The 18,987-nt window shown below is 43.6% G+C and overlaps 1 protein-coding gene across 2 annotated transcripts in view; it reads left to right on the forward strand.

Annotated features, from left to right (window-relative positions):
* adam19a (ADAM metallopeptidase domain 19a) overlaps nucleotides 1–11,115 on the forward strand; it is an 89,609-nt gene extending 78,494 nt beyond the window's left edge. The window contains exons 16-23 of one of the 2 annotated variants that reach the window (XM_030723204.1): nucleotides 1,893–2,097; nucleotides 2,351–2,428; nucleotides 4,099–4,207; nucleotides 4,975–5,116; nucleotides 6,934–7,033; nucleotides 7,954–8,205; nucleotides 9,785–9,993; nucleotides 10,345–11,115. In XM_030723204.1, coding sequence (XP_030579064.1) covers nucleotides 1,893–2,097; nucleotides 2,351–2,428; nucleotides 4,099–4,207; nucleotides 4,975–5,116; nucleotides 6,934–7,033; nucleotides 7,954–8,205; nucleotides 9,785–9,993; nucleotides 10,345–10,390 — 1,141 coding nt within the window. In that variant the 3' untranslated portion in view covers nucleotides 10,391–11,115. The remainder of the gene's footprint in view (nucleotides 1–1,892; nucleotides 2,098–2,350; nucleotides 2,429–4,098; nucleotides 4,208–4,974; nucleotides 5,117–6,933; nucleotides 7,034–7,953; nucleotides 8,206–9,784; nucleotides 9,994–10,344) is intronic. The other variant, XM_030723205.1, reaches the window with a different exon arrangement.
* The last annotated feature ends 7,872 nt before the right edge of the window (nucleotides 11,116–18,987 follow it).

Raw genomic sequence — 18,987 nt, forward strand, 5'->3', positions numbered from 1 at the left:
CAAAAATATTATTTTATGCCTGTCAAACGCCAACATCTTTGGCATCTTTTCATAGATTCAACTGAAGAAATGGAAACAAATGATGGGTTTTTGTGATAGGCTGCTAGTAACAGAGCATGTGTTAACACAACACTGGTTCATCCATTGAGGAAAGTGCTTTTTATGCTTGAATGATACATGGGGAAGTGGCTTCACAAACAAACAAAGAAAACTGTTCCTCTGAAAATGGTCAGATTACACTTTATGACTCGAGACCAAAAAAAATCTGATTTAATCTTAAGACCTTTAACAACAAACCTCAAAGGTCCTGAATGATTGACACTCGGGCACAATCTGCACAATCTGTCCCTCGTTTTCATCACAGTACGTGTGTTTTCCACTTCCAATCTCCATATTAATGAGGAAGATGTGAGCCAACAAACCCCACCCCCACCAGATGTTTTAGCTGATTTGAACACTGTCCATCTCCCAAACACGTCACTCTAAAAACCCTCAATCACCGAGGTGACACACAGGTCCAAGGAACCAAAATAAATTTAACTTCATCATCATCTTCATTTTTTTAAAAAGTTTTTTAAGGAGAAAACACAAGATTTGTTGTGATCAGACTGATAGAGACTCAAAGGTTGTGTCATATATTCTCATATCTGGATCATATCCTGATCAAATGTAACCGTGTTTTAACCGTTTCCTCCTGCACCGAAAACACATGTGAGGAAACTATACAGGAAAAGCCTGGCATAAATTATTGATCATAACTCTGGTCTTACTTAGTCTGTCCGCACAATTTAAAAACTGGTACCTAGTTCAAAGTCTGCACTTTCAGCACAAGTTGAACCAGAGACTCACCGAGGCTGTGTCCTGTTGCTATGCCAACTTAAATCAATGATGTCATGTAGACATCCCAGCATGTCGGTCAGTTTCAGAGGGCTGAAGATACGGATTGTTTCCATATTCCAGTCAGGGTAAAAATGTAATCAGGTGATCTATGAGTCACCATGGACAGGTAGGCTTGTTGTGATATTGTTAACATAAAAACAGACCAACATACCAGAAACAACACCCCCCCCCCATACCAGTCCAGTTTGGCCCTTTCACAGTCTCAGTAAAGCAGTTTGGTTTGTGAACAGGATGGACTTCTTTATGGATTTTATTTTTTCTAGCTGTTTTTTATTTTTATCTAGTTTATACATTTACCTCTAGATGCCTAGTGGTGGAGGTTGTCAAGGCAACATGTAACCCTGTAGACTTAGGTACTTGTGGCTGAAAAAGTCTTTTTTTTAAAGACATTAGGGAGTAGTTTGTATATGAATATTGTTTTAAAAAGACTGACAATTGTAATGTAATGTTAAAGACACATAAACTGCACAAACACCATAATTACATTAATGTAACAGCAGCAGGTGCTGCAGTCCATGCTTCTGTCTTTCTGGCTGTGATATTTGCTAATATGAAATTCATTGTATCGATTTTTTTCATCGCTATCAAGGCAATCGAGACTGAGGGGTTCCCAAATCAACCAGGAGACATAAACTCACCAGGGTCTGCCCCAGGGAATCCTCCCAGTGGACACCCTGAGACACCCACCTAGGATGTGGCAAGGATGCATCCTATGACCTCAACCCTAATCCCCTAGCTCCCTGCTAATTATGTTAAAACTAAAGCCTCACACTATGTGCCAGGAAAGGATTATCAACAATAAAATGACATCCTAAGAAGTCCATACTGGATTATATCACTGATGAGAAAACCTTTACCTGATAAACAGATTATTGATGTCTGTGTGAAACCAACTGCTCTACTGTGGCTGCTCACCCATGTCAACATGACAGAGTTCTGCTGACTCGGATTTGAAAACTAACTCTTATTGTTGTGCTTGTGTCTCTGCTCAGGGATGCCAAGTGTGGGAAGATTCAGTGCCACAGTGCTGCCAAAAAGCCGAAAGGCACCAACGCTGTGTCCATCGACACGACCATCAAGACGGGAGGCATCGAGGTGAAATGCCGCGGCACGTACGTCTACAGTACCCAGGACGGCCAGGGCGACCTGCCCGACCCGGGCCTCGTCACGACCGGCACCAAATGTGGAGAGGGCAAGGTGGGTCCACAGAAAGCTGGGATTTATGGTCAGCCAGTCTAGGGAAATACTGGATCCATAACAACACACACACACACACACACACACACACACACACACATAGATGTGTTTAATGGGCTAACCCTTGTGCCTGAGAAGTCAGACAGTGTCAGCATGTGTTTCATTTCAGACCCCTGTGTGTGTGTGTGTGTGTGTGTGTGTGTGTGTGTGTGTGTGTGTACTCTGTGACTCTATACTCTTTATGTGATCACAGGTGTGCAGAGACCGCAGGTGCCAAAATGCCTCTTTTACTGAGTTGGAGACTTGTCTCGCACGCTGTCACAGCAACGGGGTAAGCACGCTCACACACACACACACACACACACACACACACACACACACACACACACACACACACACACACACACACACACACACACACACACAGACCAACTCAGTGAGCTGCCGGTAAAGCTCTCTAATCTGGTTGTCACACTGTGTCCTTGAGCAAAGGCAGCACTTTGCAGCGCTGTCACCAAGCAACTCTGCTGTGGAAAAAAAGGAAAAAGGATGGGATACAGCAGCTCCTGCAGGGATGAACTATTTATTAAAGCACAAGCAGCGAGCCACAAGCAAAGTGGAAAATTGTTGACAAGTCACTACTAAACTTTGGAGTGTTGGCTTAGACTCGTGATCCTCGAACAGATGGAGCCGACCGTATCAGAGTTTTACCTTTAAATAAATCAGAGGTGGAGCTTAAGCACCTGAATCCTTTCAAAAAGCAATGAAGGGCCCTTAAACAGAAAGTTAGCAGTAATATTTTCATTTTTGAGAGATTTTGTTAAAATCTGATCTTTTTAAAATAAACTCTTATCATGAAAAACAAACTAAGTTACACTATATGTGCAAGAGTAATGTGCCACCTACACATTATGTCTCTGAGTATTTTGTGTAGGAGGCTCTGCTGGTTTGATTGCACTGAAACTGTTTCAGTAAAAAAGGAACTCGAGAGCAGGTCACAGGAGGCAGGAGGACACCTGAACCTTTAATCAAAGCACAGGTGATCCAAGCAGAGGCTCTGGGTGATCCAGCAGCATGAACCAATGAGGGAGCATAAGTCAAATGCACAGAGAACCAGACAATCTGGCCATGTGAGTGTGATAAAGAGGAAGCTTAAATCCGTTATCAGCTTCTGTGTTCCTGTCTGTGGCACACCTTTGTTCAATTAGCCAATCAGATTAGAACCACTTAAAGAGCAGGGCAGAGAGCTGATAACAGGAAATGACAAACAGGAAGAGGAAACCATGAGACCAGGACAGCTGGGAGGTTGTAAATGTGAGGATTTCAGTGCCCGGTGATTAAATGTGCGGATGTAAACTAGCAAACAGTTCCAGGGACTCAAAATGCCACTTAGTCCCCTCGTGCCCTTTTGCTGTCTCCAGTTGAATGTTTTCATGTTTTCATGTTTATTAATGGGTCAGACAGACAAATACAACATCTCCTGAGGGTTACAGAAACCCTGAAGCAGCAGTTCTCTGGGCGAATGTGCCTCGTTGCACCTCAGCAGCAAAGACCACACCGGCTTGTTGCTCCTGTCGGCTAAGAACAGGACGCTGAGATCATAGTTCACATACTTGGAATTTTGGTGAGGTCACCTGGGCTCATCAATATTGGCAGAACTTTGATTAACTCTGATTAAAAAGTAATCCTTTAATGTTTTGAGTAGTTTATAAGGACTGAAGTAATATTGGCCAGTTACTTCAGTAAGAGTTCACTTGAGGACCTGGATGGGTTGAGGCATTAATTACTTGCTACTCAAATACACGCTGATAATGGACACCTGTGTAAACATGACATGTCATTTATTCTGCAGTCTGTAGCATTAAAATGTGAATATTTAAATGTGCAAATGTTTTGGTGCTGAGAAGGTGAATGCTATTCTACACACACAGCAGAAAAAAGAAGAAAAGACATTAACAAGTGCTTTGTTTGTGTGTGTGTGTGTGTGTATGTACTCTGTAGGTGTGTAACAGCAATGGGAACTGCCACTGTAATCGAGGCTGGGCACCACCCTTTTGTGAGAAGCCAGGACTGGGTGGCAGTGTGGACAGTGGACCTGTGCAGTATGACAGTGAGTACACACACACACACACACACACACACACACACACACACACACACCGTGTCATGATGTTCCCAAAGGAACCGCCTCCAGATCAGTGCAGGAAAAACCAAAGAGCTGCTGGTGGATTTCCGTAGGCAAATCCACCAGCCTACACGGAGGTGGTGACGGACAGGACGGCCGTGCTCCATGTGGTCAGATGACTCCAGCTTTGAGGAGCTCCATCAGCGACAGGCTGCTGCAGCCAAATGTGTGAGGGAGCTCTTTGCTCCCTGCAGCAGTCAGACTTTTTAACCAGCACTGCTCCCAGAAACAGAAGGGATTTCTAATCTTTCTTATCACTGAGCTTTACCTCAACTTTAATCTGCTCACAGCCTTAAAGAAAACTTTTTCACCTGCAATGAATTTGACTACATTTAGTAAAATAGTGACAAAAACGTTTAACTCGTGAACATCTGCAACAGTAAAACAGTTAGAATGTAACAGTTTGTGTTTTTGCCTCTGACAGAATCTGAATGTTGTGTTTCCAAAAGTAAACAAATATTTTGCCATCTGCGATGATTTTCCTACCGTGACACCTGCTGATCTAAATAAACAGTTTTATCTGCCGGATGATGAAATTATAGATTGTAAAGCTGTATGTGAGGAGATCCTGAATCCTTCTGAGCCAAACTGTGAACACATTCCTTAACTTCATAATTCACAGAGGTCAGAAACAGGATAGGCCTAAATTTACAAGTAAACACATTAGAGTGTGTGTTTGTGTGTGTCCACAGGTCAGGTGGGTCTGGTGTCTGGGCTGCTCTTTGCCTTTTTGGTGGTCTTACCTGCAGTGCTGCTGGTCTTCTACTGCTACAGGATCAAGACCTCCTATTACCATAAGTGGCTTTCCCAGAGGAAGAAGAGCACATTAAACAAGTACTGTCTGTGTGTGTGTCCATGTGTGTGTCTGTCTGCTAACACTATGTTTTCCTGCTACAACAAATATCTCATAATTACCTTCATGCAAGCTGTGATAACAAAATGCCATTGCTCATTTTCAGGCCTTTAGTAATTAAAGCAGCATAATGAACGCTGGTGTATTGTGAGAGTTTTGTGCTCCCAAACTTTATTCAAACCCACACAGAACACAAACATTTTGCAGAGCAGAAACTTTGCCAGGAAACTAAATATGTGACACTGGATACTGGCTCAAATCATTTCACACTTTCATATGAAACAGCTGAAGGTGCAGAGAAGACTGCACACATGTGAGTCAGAAAAGTGGCTGCTTGTGATTAGCTGTTTCTAGAGATTTTATCAAGAGCTGCAACACACTAACAGCAGAAACAAAGACATATGTTATGTTGACTGCTTGAAAGCTTCTTAAATATATGGAGTGGTTTATTTGAGGTAGATTGTATGACGTACACTATACTGCAAAAAGTATTCACTCACCTGCCTTCACACTGAACCTGAGTAACATCCATTCTTAATCCAGAGGCTTTAATATGATGTGGGCCCACCCTTTGCAGCTATAACAGCTTCAGTTATTCTGGGAAGGCTTTCCACAGGTTTAGGAGTGTTTATGGGAATGTCTGACCATTCTTCCAGAAGCACATCTGTGAGGTCAGACACTGATGTTGGATGAGAAGGCCTGGCTCACACTTTCTGCTCTAATTCATCCCAAAGGTGTTCTATCAGGTTGAGGTCAGGACTCTGTGCAGGCCAGTCAAGTTCTTCCACACCAAACTGGCTCATCCATGTCTTTATGGAGCTGCTTTTTGCACTGGTGTGCAGTGATGGTGGAACAGGAAGGGGCCATCCCCAAACTGTTCCCACAAAGTTGGGAGCATCAAATTGTCACAAACGTCTTGTTCATTTCACAAGTTCCATTCTCCTGGAAACTGCCGACCCCACACCATCCATCAGATTGGCAGGTGGAGAAGTGTGATTCGTCTCCTTGGTTCTAGAGTCCAGTGTTGGTGTGTTTTACACCACTGCATCCAATGCTGGGAATTGTGCTTGGTGATGTAAGGCTTGGATGCAGCTCCTCAGCCATGGAAACCCATTCATGAAGCTCTCTACACACTGTTCCTGAGCTAATCTGACAGCCACATGAAGCCTGGAGGTCTGTAGCAGATAATTGGTGACCTCTGTGCACTCTGACCTCAGGATCCACTGACCTGCTCTGTGATTTTTCGTGGCCTACCACTTCATGGTTGAGTTGCTGTCATTCCCAGTCACTTCCACTTTGCTATAATCCCACTAACAGCTGACTGTGGATTATTCAGTAGTGAGGAAATTAGTACGGGTACCAGTCCATTCCCCGTGTTCCTGCTTTATAAAGGAGTTGAGGAGTTAAGTTATTTGGGCCTCAATTAATAAAACTTTATATCCTCATATTTTGTTGCTTACTGTTTATGAGCTGATATGGTTTTGTGTTTGCCAGTTTAAAGTGCTCTGCATTAAAATCAGTATTTCTTAAATAGTAGTATAGAAGAGGAATCAGTTCACTCAGTTCAACCTGACAGACTCATCAGAAATGATTTCCTCAGACAGTGGGTGGAAACATTTGGTTTATCTTTCACCGCCTCATTTCCTCTCACATCGTGCTGGATCAGAAACCTCGTGTTGACTTCTCGTCTGTCTCTTCTCCCGTCTTGGGCCACAAAACCAAAGTGATGAAGCAGCGCAGCCTCCATCACGCCCCAGGCTCTTGTTTAGCTTCTGTCTGTCCTCATTTCTGTGCTCAGGATGGAGGGATCAGCGGACAGAGGGAAGAACGGCCATCTGAATCCTGGCTTTCACCTGAAGGTGATAGGACCAATCAACAAAGCTAGTGGCCACAGGGGGGTGAGTGATTGTGTTACAAAATGAAGAAGAAGGGAGGGAGGAAGATGATGACTGTCCATGAGGTCAACCTCCATATTTGCTTTATTTTACAGCTGATTGTTACTGTTTGACCACATCTATTTATTTTATCATTATTATCAAATTCATATTAAATTTAATCTGCTAATTTTACTTACGTGTTTGCATCTCCATATATGGACTGAACTGGTATTTTTAATTTGATTAAAATTTAATCTTTTTTTTTTATCAAAAATGTTACCAGATATCTGTTGTGACAAAACCACAAAATCAATTTCAATATTTAAACTTCACTTTAAAATATATCAAAAAATACCTAAAATACAATAAAAAACCCCCAAAACCTTTAAATCATATTTTCATTCATTGAAATTTAGATATCAGCGCTGCCTCCTAATAGAAAGTCACATAAAAAGGAGGATATTATATCTATTTAATTTAGCAGTTCCTGGATGAACTAATGCTTTGAGATTAAATGGATCCCAACATCACATTAATAAATATCAAGAATCCAAATGTTTGTCTTTTAAAATGTGTTTTTATGTATGGGACTGCAATTTGAGCAGTTTGGTTGAATGCCACATAAAGCCAGTGCATGTAGCACAGACATGGGGGGGCGGCTGATCGGCAGGCACACACAAGATCATTCTCAAACCTGTGTGAACTTTGAACTTTACATTCATTGATCGTTGTCCTCAAACAGGAGAAAACACCTGTGTGTTGATTTTAAATAAGAGTGAATGTGTTTTCACAGATGCTACTTTATCTCCTCTCTAATTCACTTTTTGTTAGTTTGTTAGTTCTTCTCTGTCTCCACTGGTGAGGGTCTCAAAGGTCTGTCTGAAAGGATTTGGAGCTGATTTTCTTTTATTTAGATTTGTTGTCATTTCCTCTCATCCTAGATTCCTCACACCAGCAAAGAGGTCCTGCCTCTTAGACCCGGCTCTGTTCCAAATGGCACCCAGCCAGTCAACATAGTGCGACCTCTGAGACCTGCCTCTTCTCCTGAGAGTGGTAAACAGGCTCTGAAGGTGGTTGGACTGCCTCTGCCAACTGGCAAGCGTCCAGCGGCACGACCCAAATCCCCACCAACACAGCACAGACTGAGTCCGCCAAAGAAACCTCTACCTCTTAATCCAACACGATCTCCAGTGGTAAGACCTTTTTCTGAAGTGTAAGCAAATGCTGTTAAATTAAACATCCATCCATCCATCCATCCATCCATCCATCCATCCATCCATCCCCTTTTCTGGGGCCAGGTCACGGGGGCAGCAGCCTAAGCAGAGAAGACCGCCCTCTCCCCAGTCTGCCTCAGGGCCTCCTCTCAGTAGGACATGGAAGGAAGACCTCACCCAAGAGGCACCAAGGAGACATCCTAGTCAGATGCCTGAACCACCTCAACTGGTTCCTTTCAGTGTGGAGGAGCAGCAGCATTCTTTCGGTCACTACCCAAAGCTCATCACCATAGGTGAGGGTAGGGTTGTAGATTGAGCGGTAAATAACACTCAGCTCCCTCTTCACCATGACAGACCGGTGCAGCATCCTCATCACTGCAGATGCAGCCCCGATCCATCTGTCACTCGTGAACAAGACCCTGAGATACTTGAACTCCTCCACCCGGGGCAGCAACGCATCCCTGAGCCAGAGTGGGCACTCCACCCTTTTCTGGCTGAGGGCCATGGCCTCAGACTTAGAGATGCTGATTCTCATGTCAGCCGCTTCACACTCAGCTGCAAACCATTCCACTGCGAGCTGGAGGCCACCGCCCGATGAAGCCCACAGGACCGCATCATCAGCAAAATGCAGGGATGAGATTCTGAGACCACCAAGGAAGAAGCCTTCCACCACTGGGCTACGCCAAGAAATTCTGTCCATAAAAATTATGATCAGAATCGGTGACAGAGGGCAGTCCTGGTGGAGTCCAAAACCCACAGGAAATGAGTCCGACTTATTGCTAACGGACGATCCATCCTTTCCAGCATCCTGGCATAGACCTTACCTGGGAGGCTGAGGAATGCAATTCTCTGATAGTTTGAGCACACCCACCGGTCCCCCTTCTTAAAAATGGGGACCACCACCCCAGTCTGCCAATCTAGTGGCACCACCCAAGAACTCCATCCACGTTACAGAGGCGTGTCAACCGAGACAGCCCTACAACATCCAGAGCCTTCAGGAACTCAGGGCGAATCTCGTCCACCTCAGGGGCCCTGCCACTGAGGAGTTGACCTCACCCCCAGTGATGGGTGAGTCATCCCCCTCGTCCCCAGACTCTGCTTTCACTACAGAAGGTGTGTCAGTGGGATTAAGGAGGTTCTTGAAGTATTCCAGCTCCTCTCCAGGAGACTGGTTTCAGAGCCCAGGCCAGAGCCAGTATCTCTCAATCTCACGCACTAGCTCAGACTCCTTCCCCACCAAAGAGGTGACATTCCCTGTCCCGATAGCCGGGAATCGGTCTGCCAGGGCCTCCACCGATGGCCACCAGCCAACACACATTGCACCCGACCCCTACGACGCTTCCTGTGGGTGGTGGGCCTAGAAAGTTTTTCAAAATTTTGAGAAGCTGGATTTCAAATATTCATGACTTATATCACATAACCATCACACTTAAAACACACAATATTTCACTTTATGTGTAAATAATATAGAGTATATAAAAGTTTAATTTTGCCAGTAGTTTTTATATTTAGCATATCAGTGTTCAGTAATGTACATAAAACAATTTTCTTCTTTTAGTTGGTGTCTGAGCTGCAACCCAGACCATCTGCATTCCCTCCTCAGAGGCCGCTGCCCTTGAGCCCCGCCAGAGCAGCCTCCCCCACAACGCCTCCAGTCCGGACTCCGGTGTCCAAACCCCGCCCAGGCCTACTGGTCATGATGCCCCCAGCAACAGGACCCAAACCTGTGGGCAAAGTCTCTGCCATCCCGCCTTTGAGAGCTCTCAGGTGGGCAAACACAGTGATTCTATAGTCATGTAGTCTCAGCTGTTCAGTAGCAGCAAGCAAGCAAAAAAACACAAATTACATCTTTTAATTTTGCCAAAAACTCACTGGAAGCTGTTTTTTCTAAAAATGTAAAAAAACAACAACAACAAAAAAAGAACTTTTAACTTTTCATACTTTTTTTAAAGGTTCTTTAGAAGTTCTACTCAAATGTGATTTTCACACAGGACCATTTACTGGAATTATGCAGCTTTGGCTCTGTAAATGAGACTCATCGAGATTATGAAAAATATAGAATATATTCACCAGTTTATCCTAAAACTACAACTCTTCATCTTTTCCTCCTCTTTCCAGACCAGTTCCAGGTGCCAAAGTAAACACAGCCTCACATGCACCATGAAAATGACCTTCTCCTGGCAGCTCCACCCTTTGAGGAGGAGGAGGGGGTGGGCGGCGGACAGCCTATTTGCACTAAAGAGACTTTGTTGAACCACAGAGCTGTCACACAAACCAGAGGACGACAGACACAAAGCTGAAAACAGAATAACAAACAGTACGAGGAGCAGTTCAGGCTTCAAGGTGAAATCTTGCACTGCTCTTTCCCTCCTGGACTCTGCCCCACCCCCCAACACGGCAAGCTAACATTGACCACAATGATGCGGGTGTGCACAGAGGCCTTGCAGACAAGCGTCATTATTGGGGGATGATCAAATTTGCCAAATTATTTTTTAGTGTTGTCATTTGTTTTTAATCTGCTATTGTTGTCTGTGTGTAAGAAATGCATTTTTGTAATGACCTTTGTTTTGTTTATAGTATGTTTCATGTCACATGTTATGATTTATGTTACGCGCCAAAGAGCTCTGTTCATTCCAGGGGTGCCCCAAAAGCTTGAAAATCATACTTAAAGTTTACCATGAGTCATCTCCTCGATACTTTTAGGTTTTCTAATTTATTCGATCAGAAGAGATCGTCTGAGGTCCAAATCTGGAAACGCAGATGCTGATGAGCAGATGGGAGAGCCAATCACGCAGCAGCTTTTTTTATCAACACTGTTTACATGGCGGAGGGCTGGAGGGAGGCCCGTAGGACACACATGGGTGGTTTTTCTTGATTTGAATGTTTTCTTATGTGTTGACTTTTGAATGGTTAAAAATATTTTTACAAAACTATCCAGTTTCATTTGTCTTTTTTTTAATTTTCCATTTTGGGCAGCATGTATCCGAGGTGTGATGAAGATGTTTTGGATCTTCCCCTAAAAATCCCACCACCTCCCCATGGACCGCAGATTTACTTCTGTTTGAAACTCTTCCAAATGTGGTGTGTACAGAGTGATCACAGCTGATGAAAGCTGGGCCAGTCGAGTAGTTTTCAGCTGAACAGTGAGACAGAGTTAACAGGAGAAACAGGGGTCACTTTTTCCTTCAACATTCAGCAGTTTATTCACCATGACATCATCCAGGGTCAGACTGTCAACACTGAGGTCAGAGAGATCAAGTAGAGGGATGTAAGGGAACCATAAAGATACCAAAGGTCAAGAAAAATCTGCAAAGGAAACTTGACTTGATAAAGAAATGTGCATCAGTACCACAGCACCGTAAAACTGAACTCAGAAAACGTTCTCCACGGCTTCTTCAGAACATTCAGATTCCACCTTAATTCATCCAAGAAAATTCAGACACACAACATGTTGCTTTTCATCACACTGACCCCATAATCAATAATCAGTAGCAGTCAAAGGTTTGGACACATACATATGGGTGCGTCTATTTGACACAACGTACATGGCAGTAAAACAATGACCTGCATCAGCTTGTTAGAGGATAGAGTCCACTCTCAAAGCTGTCGGGTGGGCTCGTACTATCAGCACTCACTGGTGTGGTCCTCAGTCCAGTGTGCCATAATGAGGAGGAAGCACCACCTTGTGGCATCATTCAGCATTGCAGCATATTCACATCCATATGCTCTGGCTGTTACATGGTTCTTTTTGTTACTGTTTGTTGGTTTGAAACTACCAAAGTGTCTCTGACTGTTGTTGTTTCTCTTGCACTTTGTGGGCCTGGAACCAGCAGAGCTTCTTCATCGCACAGATTCAGTTCCTTCATAAACACAGTTACATCTTTCTGTTTAGTGCGAACAAACCGAAGGTTTTTAGAACAAATGAAAGTTTGAGCAAAGTCTTTTCCTCTATCTTCATTTCAGGATCTCACTCAGATTTGAAGGAGAACATATGAAACTGATCTGAGAGTGACCTTTGACCTTTCTTCACTAAAATAGCACCATCACAGAGAGATGAGTCATGTTTGCTTTAGTTGAACATGTTTTCATGAAATAAAGAACATTTCTGATGTCTGAAACCATCACAGGTAAAGTTCCTCCACATTTTCCAGCTCTGAAGTGTTTCATGATCTCTGTATACTCTCCCATATTTCCCATGGTCCCTGAATGCAGCATCAGTGTTACATTTTGTGACTCCAATGAACAAACTGTCAGTGTGAACTTCCACATATTTAAATGTGTTTGCTGCTGCTGCTGCTAAATGTCTTCACTAATGCCACCAGCAGAGGGCGCCTTCACCCTGCTAACAGGGATGCTGAGATGTTGCTTTGGCTGTCACAGACAATGAGCTGAGAGAGACCCCTGGTGGACGAATACAGACATGACAAGCAGACAGCCTGAAGTGCAGAGGGGCGACAAACAGCTGGAAGTCCGTGTTTGAAAATGGTGAATGGACTGATTCTTATGTAGCGCTTTCCTACTCTTGCATTCACACAAGCACTGTTTTCTACCGCTAAGCGCTAACATTCACATGCAGTCACACTCCGACAGTTACACCACAGAGCAACTTGGGGTTCAGTGTCTTGCCCAAGGATCCTTTTGCATGCAGACTGGAGCAGCCAGGAATTGAACTACCAACCTTCTGATTAATAGATGACCTGCTCTACCTCCTGAGCCACAGCCACCCCGAAGATTGTGGTGCTTCAGAAACACACAGCACACACTCTATAACAGGCCTTTATTTGCACATGTGGATAAATCGGCTGGTCTGGGAGCAGCTTTTCTATATTTATTAGTCAGCCTCTGCTCTGACATTACCCAGCATGCATCAGCTCCTCCATCACAGTGCTAACAGCCAGAACAATAAACTAACCATGCTCTAAGCTTCAGTGTTGCAGTTTAAACTCTCTCTGCTGCAATCTACAGACAGCAGCTCTGTGGGAACACCCCTGCATGTGGATCCATCAGTGACAGGAAAGGTGGGAACATCCAGGAATCTACAAAGAGGGCGGAAGAGGTTCAGGGGATCAAAAGAAACTGTACAATAATTAATCAGTTATTAATTACTAAATTGAACTCATGAACTAACCTTCCATAATAAAAGGATTCTGACTCATCAGGAGCTAGAAGGTGATGCTGGTATGGGATGGAGGTAAAGTTTAAGTTTAATGCAGCTCTTATTGGCTAGAAGGGATTCAAAGGTCAAAACTCTGATTTGTTCACATTTGTTAAACACTGTTAGCTAACTGACGTTGTCGTATCGGTGTCATCCGCTCAGTGTCTGATATCTTGACTCGGCTGCTTCACTGACTGATGGTGCTGTAGAGGACTTTTGTCGTTTGTCGTTTTGTCTTAAACTATTTTTTTTATTCAAATGACTCATTTTTTTCTCATGAAAAAAAAAAATTATTTGCAAAACCTAAACTTTTATTTGTGCATGTCAGAAATCTTTGGTTACGATTCTCTAACTTTTGGTTTTGACGCTCCCTTTTTTTTTGGATGAGGTGAGTGTTTTTTGAACTTGAACATCCTGGGGCGTGGCCTAAAGATGAACGGTGTAACACGTGTCCCTATTGGTTAGCGCTGACTAAAGCGGCAGACTCTGATCCCTCCCACCTGCCGAGAACTGCAGGGCTTGCTTTGTTTCAGTTCCAGGACATCAACACTAGAAAAGAAAGTCTTACACAACTTATGAGGACAGTCGATATTATCAGCTGCTATTATTATATTATTATTATTATCAGCTGTCGTGTTAGAAATAAACAGCACCCCTAAGATTGCACTCAAGTTCAATGAAGATGTTCTACTGTGAATTCACAAGATCTTCAGTTATATGCAGAATATTTTTTGCTTTGTCATTTTACCTGAGCCCTTTCATGCATGAATTATGAGAACCTCAGTCAAGATTTGTTTTCCCCGAGTGTTTTTATTCCTCATTAGGCATGAAAAAGCAATACATGTGAAATTTTGTTTATGAACGTGTCCACTCAGCTGGACAAACACCATTCATTTGACTTTTGAACCAGAGAAATATGTAATTACCAGTCCAACAACAGAAAATGATGTAGCATCCTCAGATCCACTGTCAGTACTGTTAGTATTGACTAATCCTGGGCCTGTTAATTACAGTGCATGGGGATGATGCACAAGCATCCACTGTGTCCACTGATAAGCAACTATAACAGCAAAACACATGCATATAAAAGGGAATAGCTTTTGAACAGCTGTCCACTGTAGTGAGCAGCCACTATGCACAAACGGTTTAAATATGGCAGCACTCAATCAGTCAAATTTGTGCTGTAGAAAAATTAAAATAGCCACCAAATATCCATCCTTTAATGTGAGCGTGCTCAGACCCTGCAGTAGAACCACAGTTTTGACACCAGTTATCTCAGACTGACTTTTAGGTTCTGGGGTTATTCTAACCAGATAACACAAAGAAAGCCTGGCTATGTCTCTCTAGTAATAGGACAGAGTCAAAGGTCAGGTGCTGGTGCCGTTTCTACAGTATTATGATATTGTGTTTTCTTGTCTTCTCAGACCAGCAGGTGGAGGTGAAGGTGGAGGAAGGCTCAGTGTCTGTCATCCTGCCCTGCAAAACAAAACCTGACCACCCCAACGACACCAGAGTGGAGTGGACTCGCTCTGATGTAGAACTCATCATAGTCCACGTGTCCACCTTAAACGATCACCGTAAGAAGCAGGATGGCGTTACAGAGAACGCACAAAGATGAATGAAGACCTGCTGAGAACTGGAGACCGATGAATGGCTGAAATACCCCACTGACAGGGACAGTAAGATCTACACCTGCACTGTCTACAGCAGGGCACTGATGAGGAAACAAGTGGAGCTCACTGTGAGATGTCAGAGATTTAAATCCTCATGTTTTCTGTTTCCAGTCCGATTCTCATTAAACAGTATTGATCCATATTAATGAGATGCTGATTAAAGTAAAGGTGGTTTCCCCAGTATAATGTCTCCTTGGAAACTAAGTGAATGTGATAAAATCAGTGCAGCGTTTCTTTATGGACCATAAGGGCACGTTAGAGGCAGAGAACATGAGGAAACACTGTAGCAGGGACAGATGTGTGGGATTACAAGGAAACAGCTGCAGGCTTGACTCATTCTACTTGATAATGCAGGATCACAATGGACAACTTAAAATGGTGCATTCACTGTATGCTGAAATAAAACACTGGCATACATTACCCCAGGGTAGAAATTTCAGATTTCAAAGCCAATTTTCGATTTTGAGTTCATTTCCAGCTTCAAGTCTTTTAACAACCTTGTGCAGTTTGCAGATCTTCTAAGTTCTCAGCTGGAAGACAAAAGCTGCAAATTCCCTTAAATGAGTCATTTTGAATTGATGTTCAAATGAAGATTCAAATGTTGTTCCAGTGTGAAAACAATGTGTAACTGGAAGATCCTGTGAAGCACTGATGAAAGACAAAGAGCCCAACACGTGGACATCCTCTGTTCTAAAATCATTTCAGCTGTTGGGTTAAATCCTCGTGACCTTTGTGCCTTTCTGACTGTATAAAGGACACTCTGAGACAAAAACAGGCCGAGGAAAACAATCTGATGATGCTGTAGACTAATCCACAGGATCTGATCTCCTTGATTGATGGATCATTTTCCTATACTTGTCATATTCAAACGTCAGACATCTTCAAGTGTGTGTGTGCCTCTGAAGCACAGCTGTGACTCTGTCACTTCTTTTCCTCTATTTAATGATGGAGAAGAAGTTTGATGAGACCAGTGCTGCATTTGAATGCTTTCTTTCTCATCAACAACATCCAGACTGAAAGCTTCAAAGAATGAACTCCAAAGTGTTCAAACAGGCTCCCACTGGCCATCACTGCCTCTGCCTGTAGCCGGGTCAGACCTGCAGCTGCAGGGTTTTGATGCTGATCTGAGAACAGTTCAATGATCCAGTCATCCCTCGTGGTGCTCACAGCTTCACTTTCAGTTTTGGAAAAGAAAATACTCACCACGCAGCACCTCATGACACTTTGACTCTAAGATGATTCTGTTACTAATAATAACTAGAAGCAGAGCGCACTTGGAGCTGCTCCCTTATTTCCCAAGAACCACGGCGGATGGATCTGCATGTTTGATGTGACACCGGATGCACTTCCTGCTGCATCTCTGCACTTATCTGGGTTTGGGATCGGCACTGAGGGCACACGAGCCTGCGACCCCTGAGGCTGGTTTTTGTGTCTCCTCCCAGTCTCAGATTTGTTCCCCCGCTGCACCACAGAGTCACTCTTTACTAATAACAACAAAAACCGCTGCAACAACTAAGCACACATTTAGCTTGTGTGATGTTTGCAGAGTAAGAATGGAGAAATGGAAGAGATGGAGCTCAACACTGAACTATTTCATAGCTTTCAGACTGTTTGCTCAGGTGTCCCACAGCACTTACAGGCTGCTAATATCTGAATATTTGTGCAGGACTTTGTGTAACATACAGGTGTGAGACTGCAGCTGCAGACACAGGATGAAAGACAGCAGCCAGAAGCAGCAGCTGTCACTGTTGTCTAATCAGTGTGTGAGTCTTTAAGTCCTCCTCCAGCTTAAAGACGACATCCAGGTGAGGTGGATCAGTGGATACACCTGTCACTGCTTTCACAGGAGATCCTGTCAGAGAGACTGTGGCAGCTGTTTCAGCCTTAAATTAGAGCACTTTGAAACACAAGAACATCTGGAACTAATCACTGCTGTGTGTTTGCAAGCTTTTCCTCACATGGGCAGGATCTCAGCATCAGACTGTCCAAACAGGCAGCAGCTTAAAGCAAAGGCTGAGACCGGCCACAGGAGAACACAGCAGCATGCAGCGCCCTCCACAGGTGAGCGTGTTCCTGCACCAATCAGCATCTGATCCCTGCTGCTCTGGGTGCTTCTGCTTTAATAAGCATAGTATTGATCAGTAAAGTTACCTCACTATAGTAAACACACAGCAGTCCCTCTGAACACCTGCATCCACGTTCTACCTGCCTGAGGCGTATTAGGTTACTGACACCAAACAACTTCTGACTTTGATCTAAAACAAAGCCACAGCAAACATGCTCACTGTATTTGAACACATCAAACTGCAGATTTGAACTCAGGGCTGTGTGGATTTTCATATATGACCTTTGACATGCAGAGCAGAAACACCCATTTCTACCTGCAGGGCTTCATGTGTGGAAAAATTCACAATATTTAATACCAACATGAGCAGCTAAACAGGAAACTACGGAACCCTGCAAGGGACATGGGGGGAAAAAAACTTGGGAAAAAAAAAAGAGGTAAAACAACGCACAGTTTTGTAAAGCTCTGATTGTGAGTCTCACACAGGCAAAAGTTACAAGAAATATTTACGTATATCAATCTTGGATCTTCATAGGGGAAATATAGCAAAATTAAAACAGCATACGTACCACACACAAGTCTGTGTTTGGGTGCTGTGTGAGTCTTAGGCCGCATCTCTTAAACAAATGTAGACTCAACAAACAGTATCACACTACAGCACTATTTGATGATTTGTCTAATTAAATATACGCTTGTTCTAAATATTATATTATTATATATGAGACAAGTCTGAGCAATGATGAACCAATCCACATATTGGGGGTTTTGTGTGTGTGTGTGTGTGTGTGTGTGTGTGTGTGTGTGTGTGTGTGTGTGTGGGTGGTGGTGGTGGGGGGTGATATTGTTGGTCTGATGGTTGCGATTACATGATAGGGTTGATACAACAGGTGGGGGTGCCAGACTACTGTTGGTGATGTTAGGGTTTGGGGTGGGGGGTAGCTGTCAGTCTGAAGGGTGGTGGTGGTGGTGAGGGAGTTTTAGTTTGAGGGGCATAGCTGTGAGGGGCGGTGGTTGGGTGGAGGGTTGGGTGGTGGTTGGGTGCCCTGGGAGGAGCAAAGTGATTATTGTTCCATTGTTATATGGATAGTAGACTGTTGTGGCTTCCTGATGGGAAATGATGGTTTGGATGAAGCTCTCATAATTGTGAACATTTGTGATATTTGTCCAAAGCTCAAAGTTCTTTAATGATCACAGCTTTTTGTCCTTCAGCTGCTCCTGTAACTTTGATCTTGCACTTTGATCCATGTTGATTGAATGTGTTTTTGTCTCCTTAGTATTGGTGCTTGTGGTGTTGTGTCTGCATGTTTCTTTGTCAGAGGCTCATTTGTGTCTGCATTGGTTCCTTTCAGCTTCTTTCTTTGTCTTGGAAGCTCCTTTTTTGCTTCCTGACATCTTTGAGCTGCTTGACTTTGTCACACAGCTTGTGTTTAAGGGCCTTCGTGATTGAGCAGCTCTGCAGTAATCAGGCCTGAGTGTGGCAGTGAGACTGAAGTCAGCTTTCCAACAATCTGCTTCATCACAGTTCATTGATCATTGAAGACGAGGGGAAATGAGTTTTTCCCACAGGGCAGGTAGGTTTGGATCACTTTGTTCCCTTAATGCATGAAATGATTGAAAAACTGCAGTTTGTATTTACTCAGGTTATTGATGATTGATATGAATTGATGACGATTTCTCTCCTCTTTGTTTCTTTGTTGCCCTTTTTCGTGTCTTTCTAAGTTGCTGCTGTTGTAGAGAATTTCCAGCAAACGTGATATCTGAGCGCAGCGGAGTCACGTGACTGCAAAGCAACAAACCACAGCAGAGCAGGGAGGAGGGGGCGGAGCAAAGTGCGGCTGCGTGATTGGAGCACACAGAGAGCTGCTTTT

Source organism: Archocentrus centrarchus, unplaced genomic scaffold (genome assembly GCF_007364275.1).
Source record: "Archocentrus centrarchus isolate MPI-CPG fArcCen1 unplaced genomic scaffold, fArcCen1 scaffold_24_ctg1, whole genome shotgun sequence".
NCBI classification, from domain to species: Eukaryota; Metazoa; Chordata; class Actinopteri; order Cichliformes; family Cichlidae; genus Archocentrus; species Archocentrus centrarchus.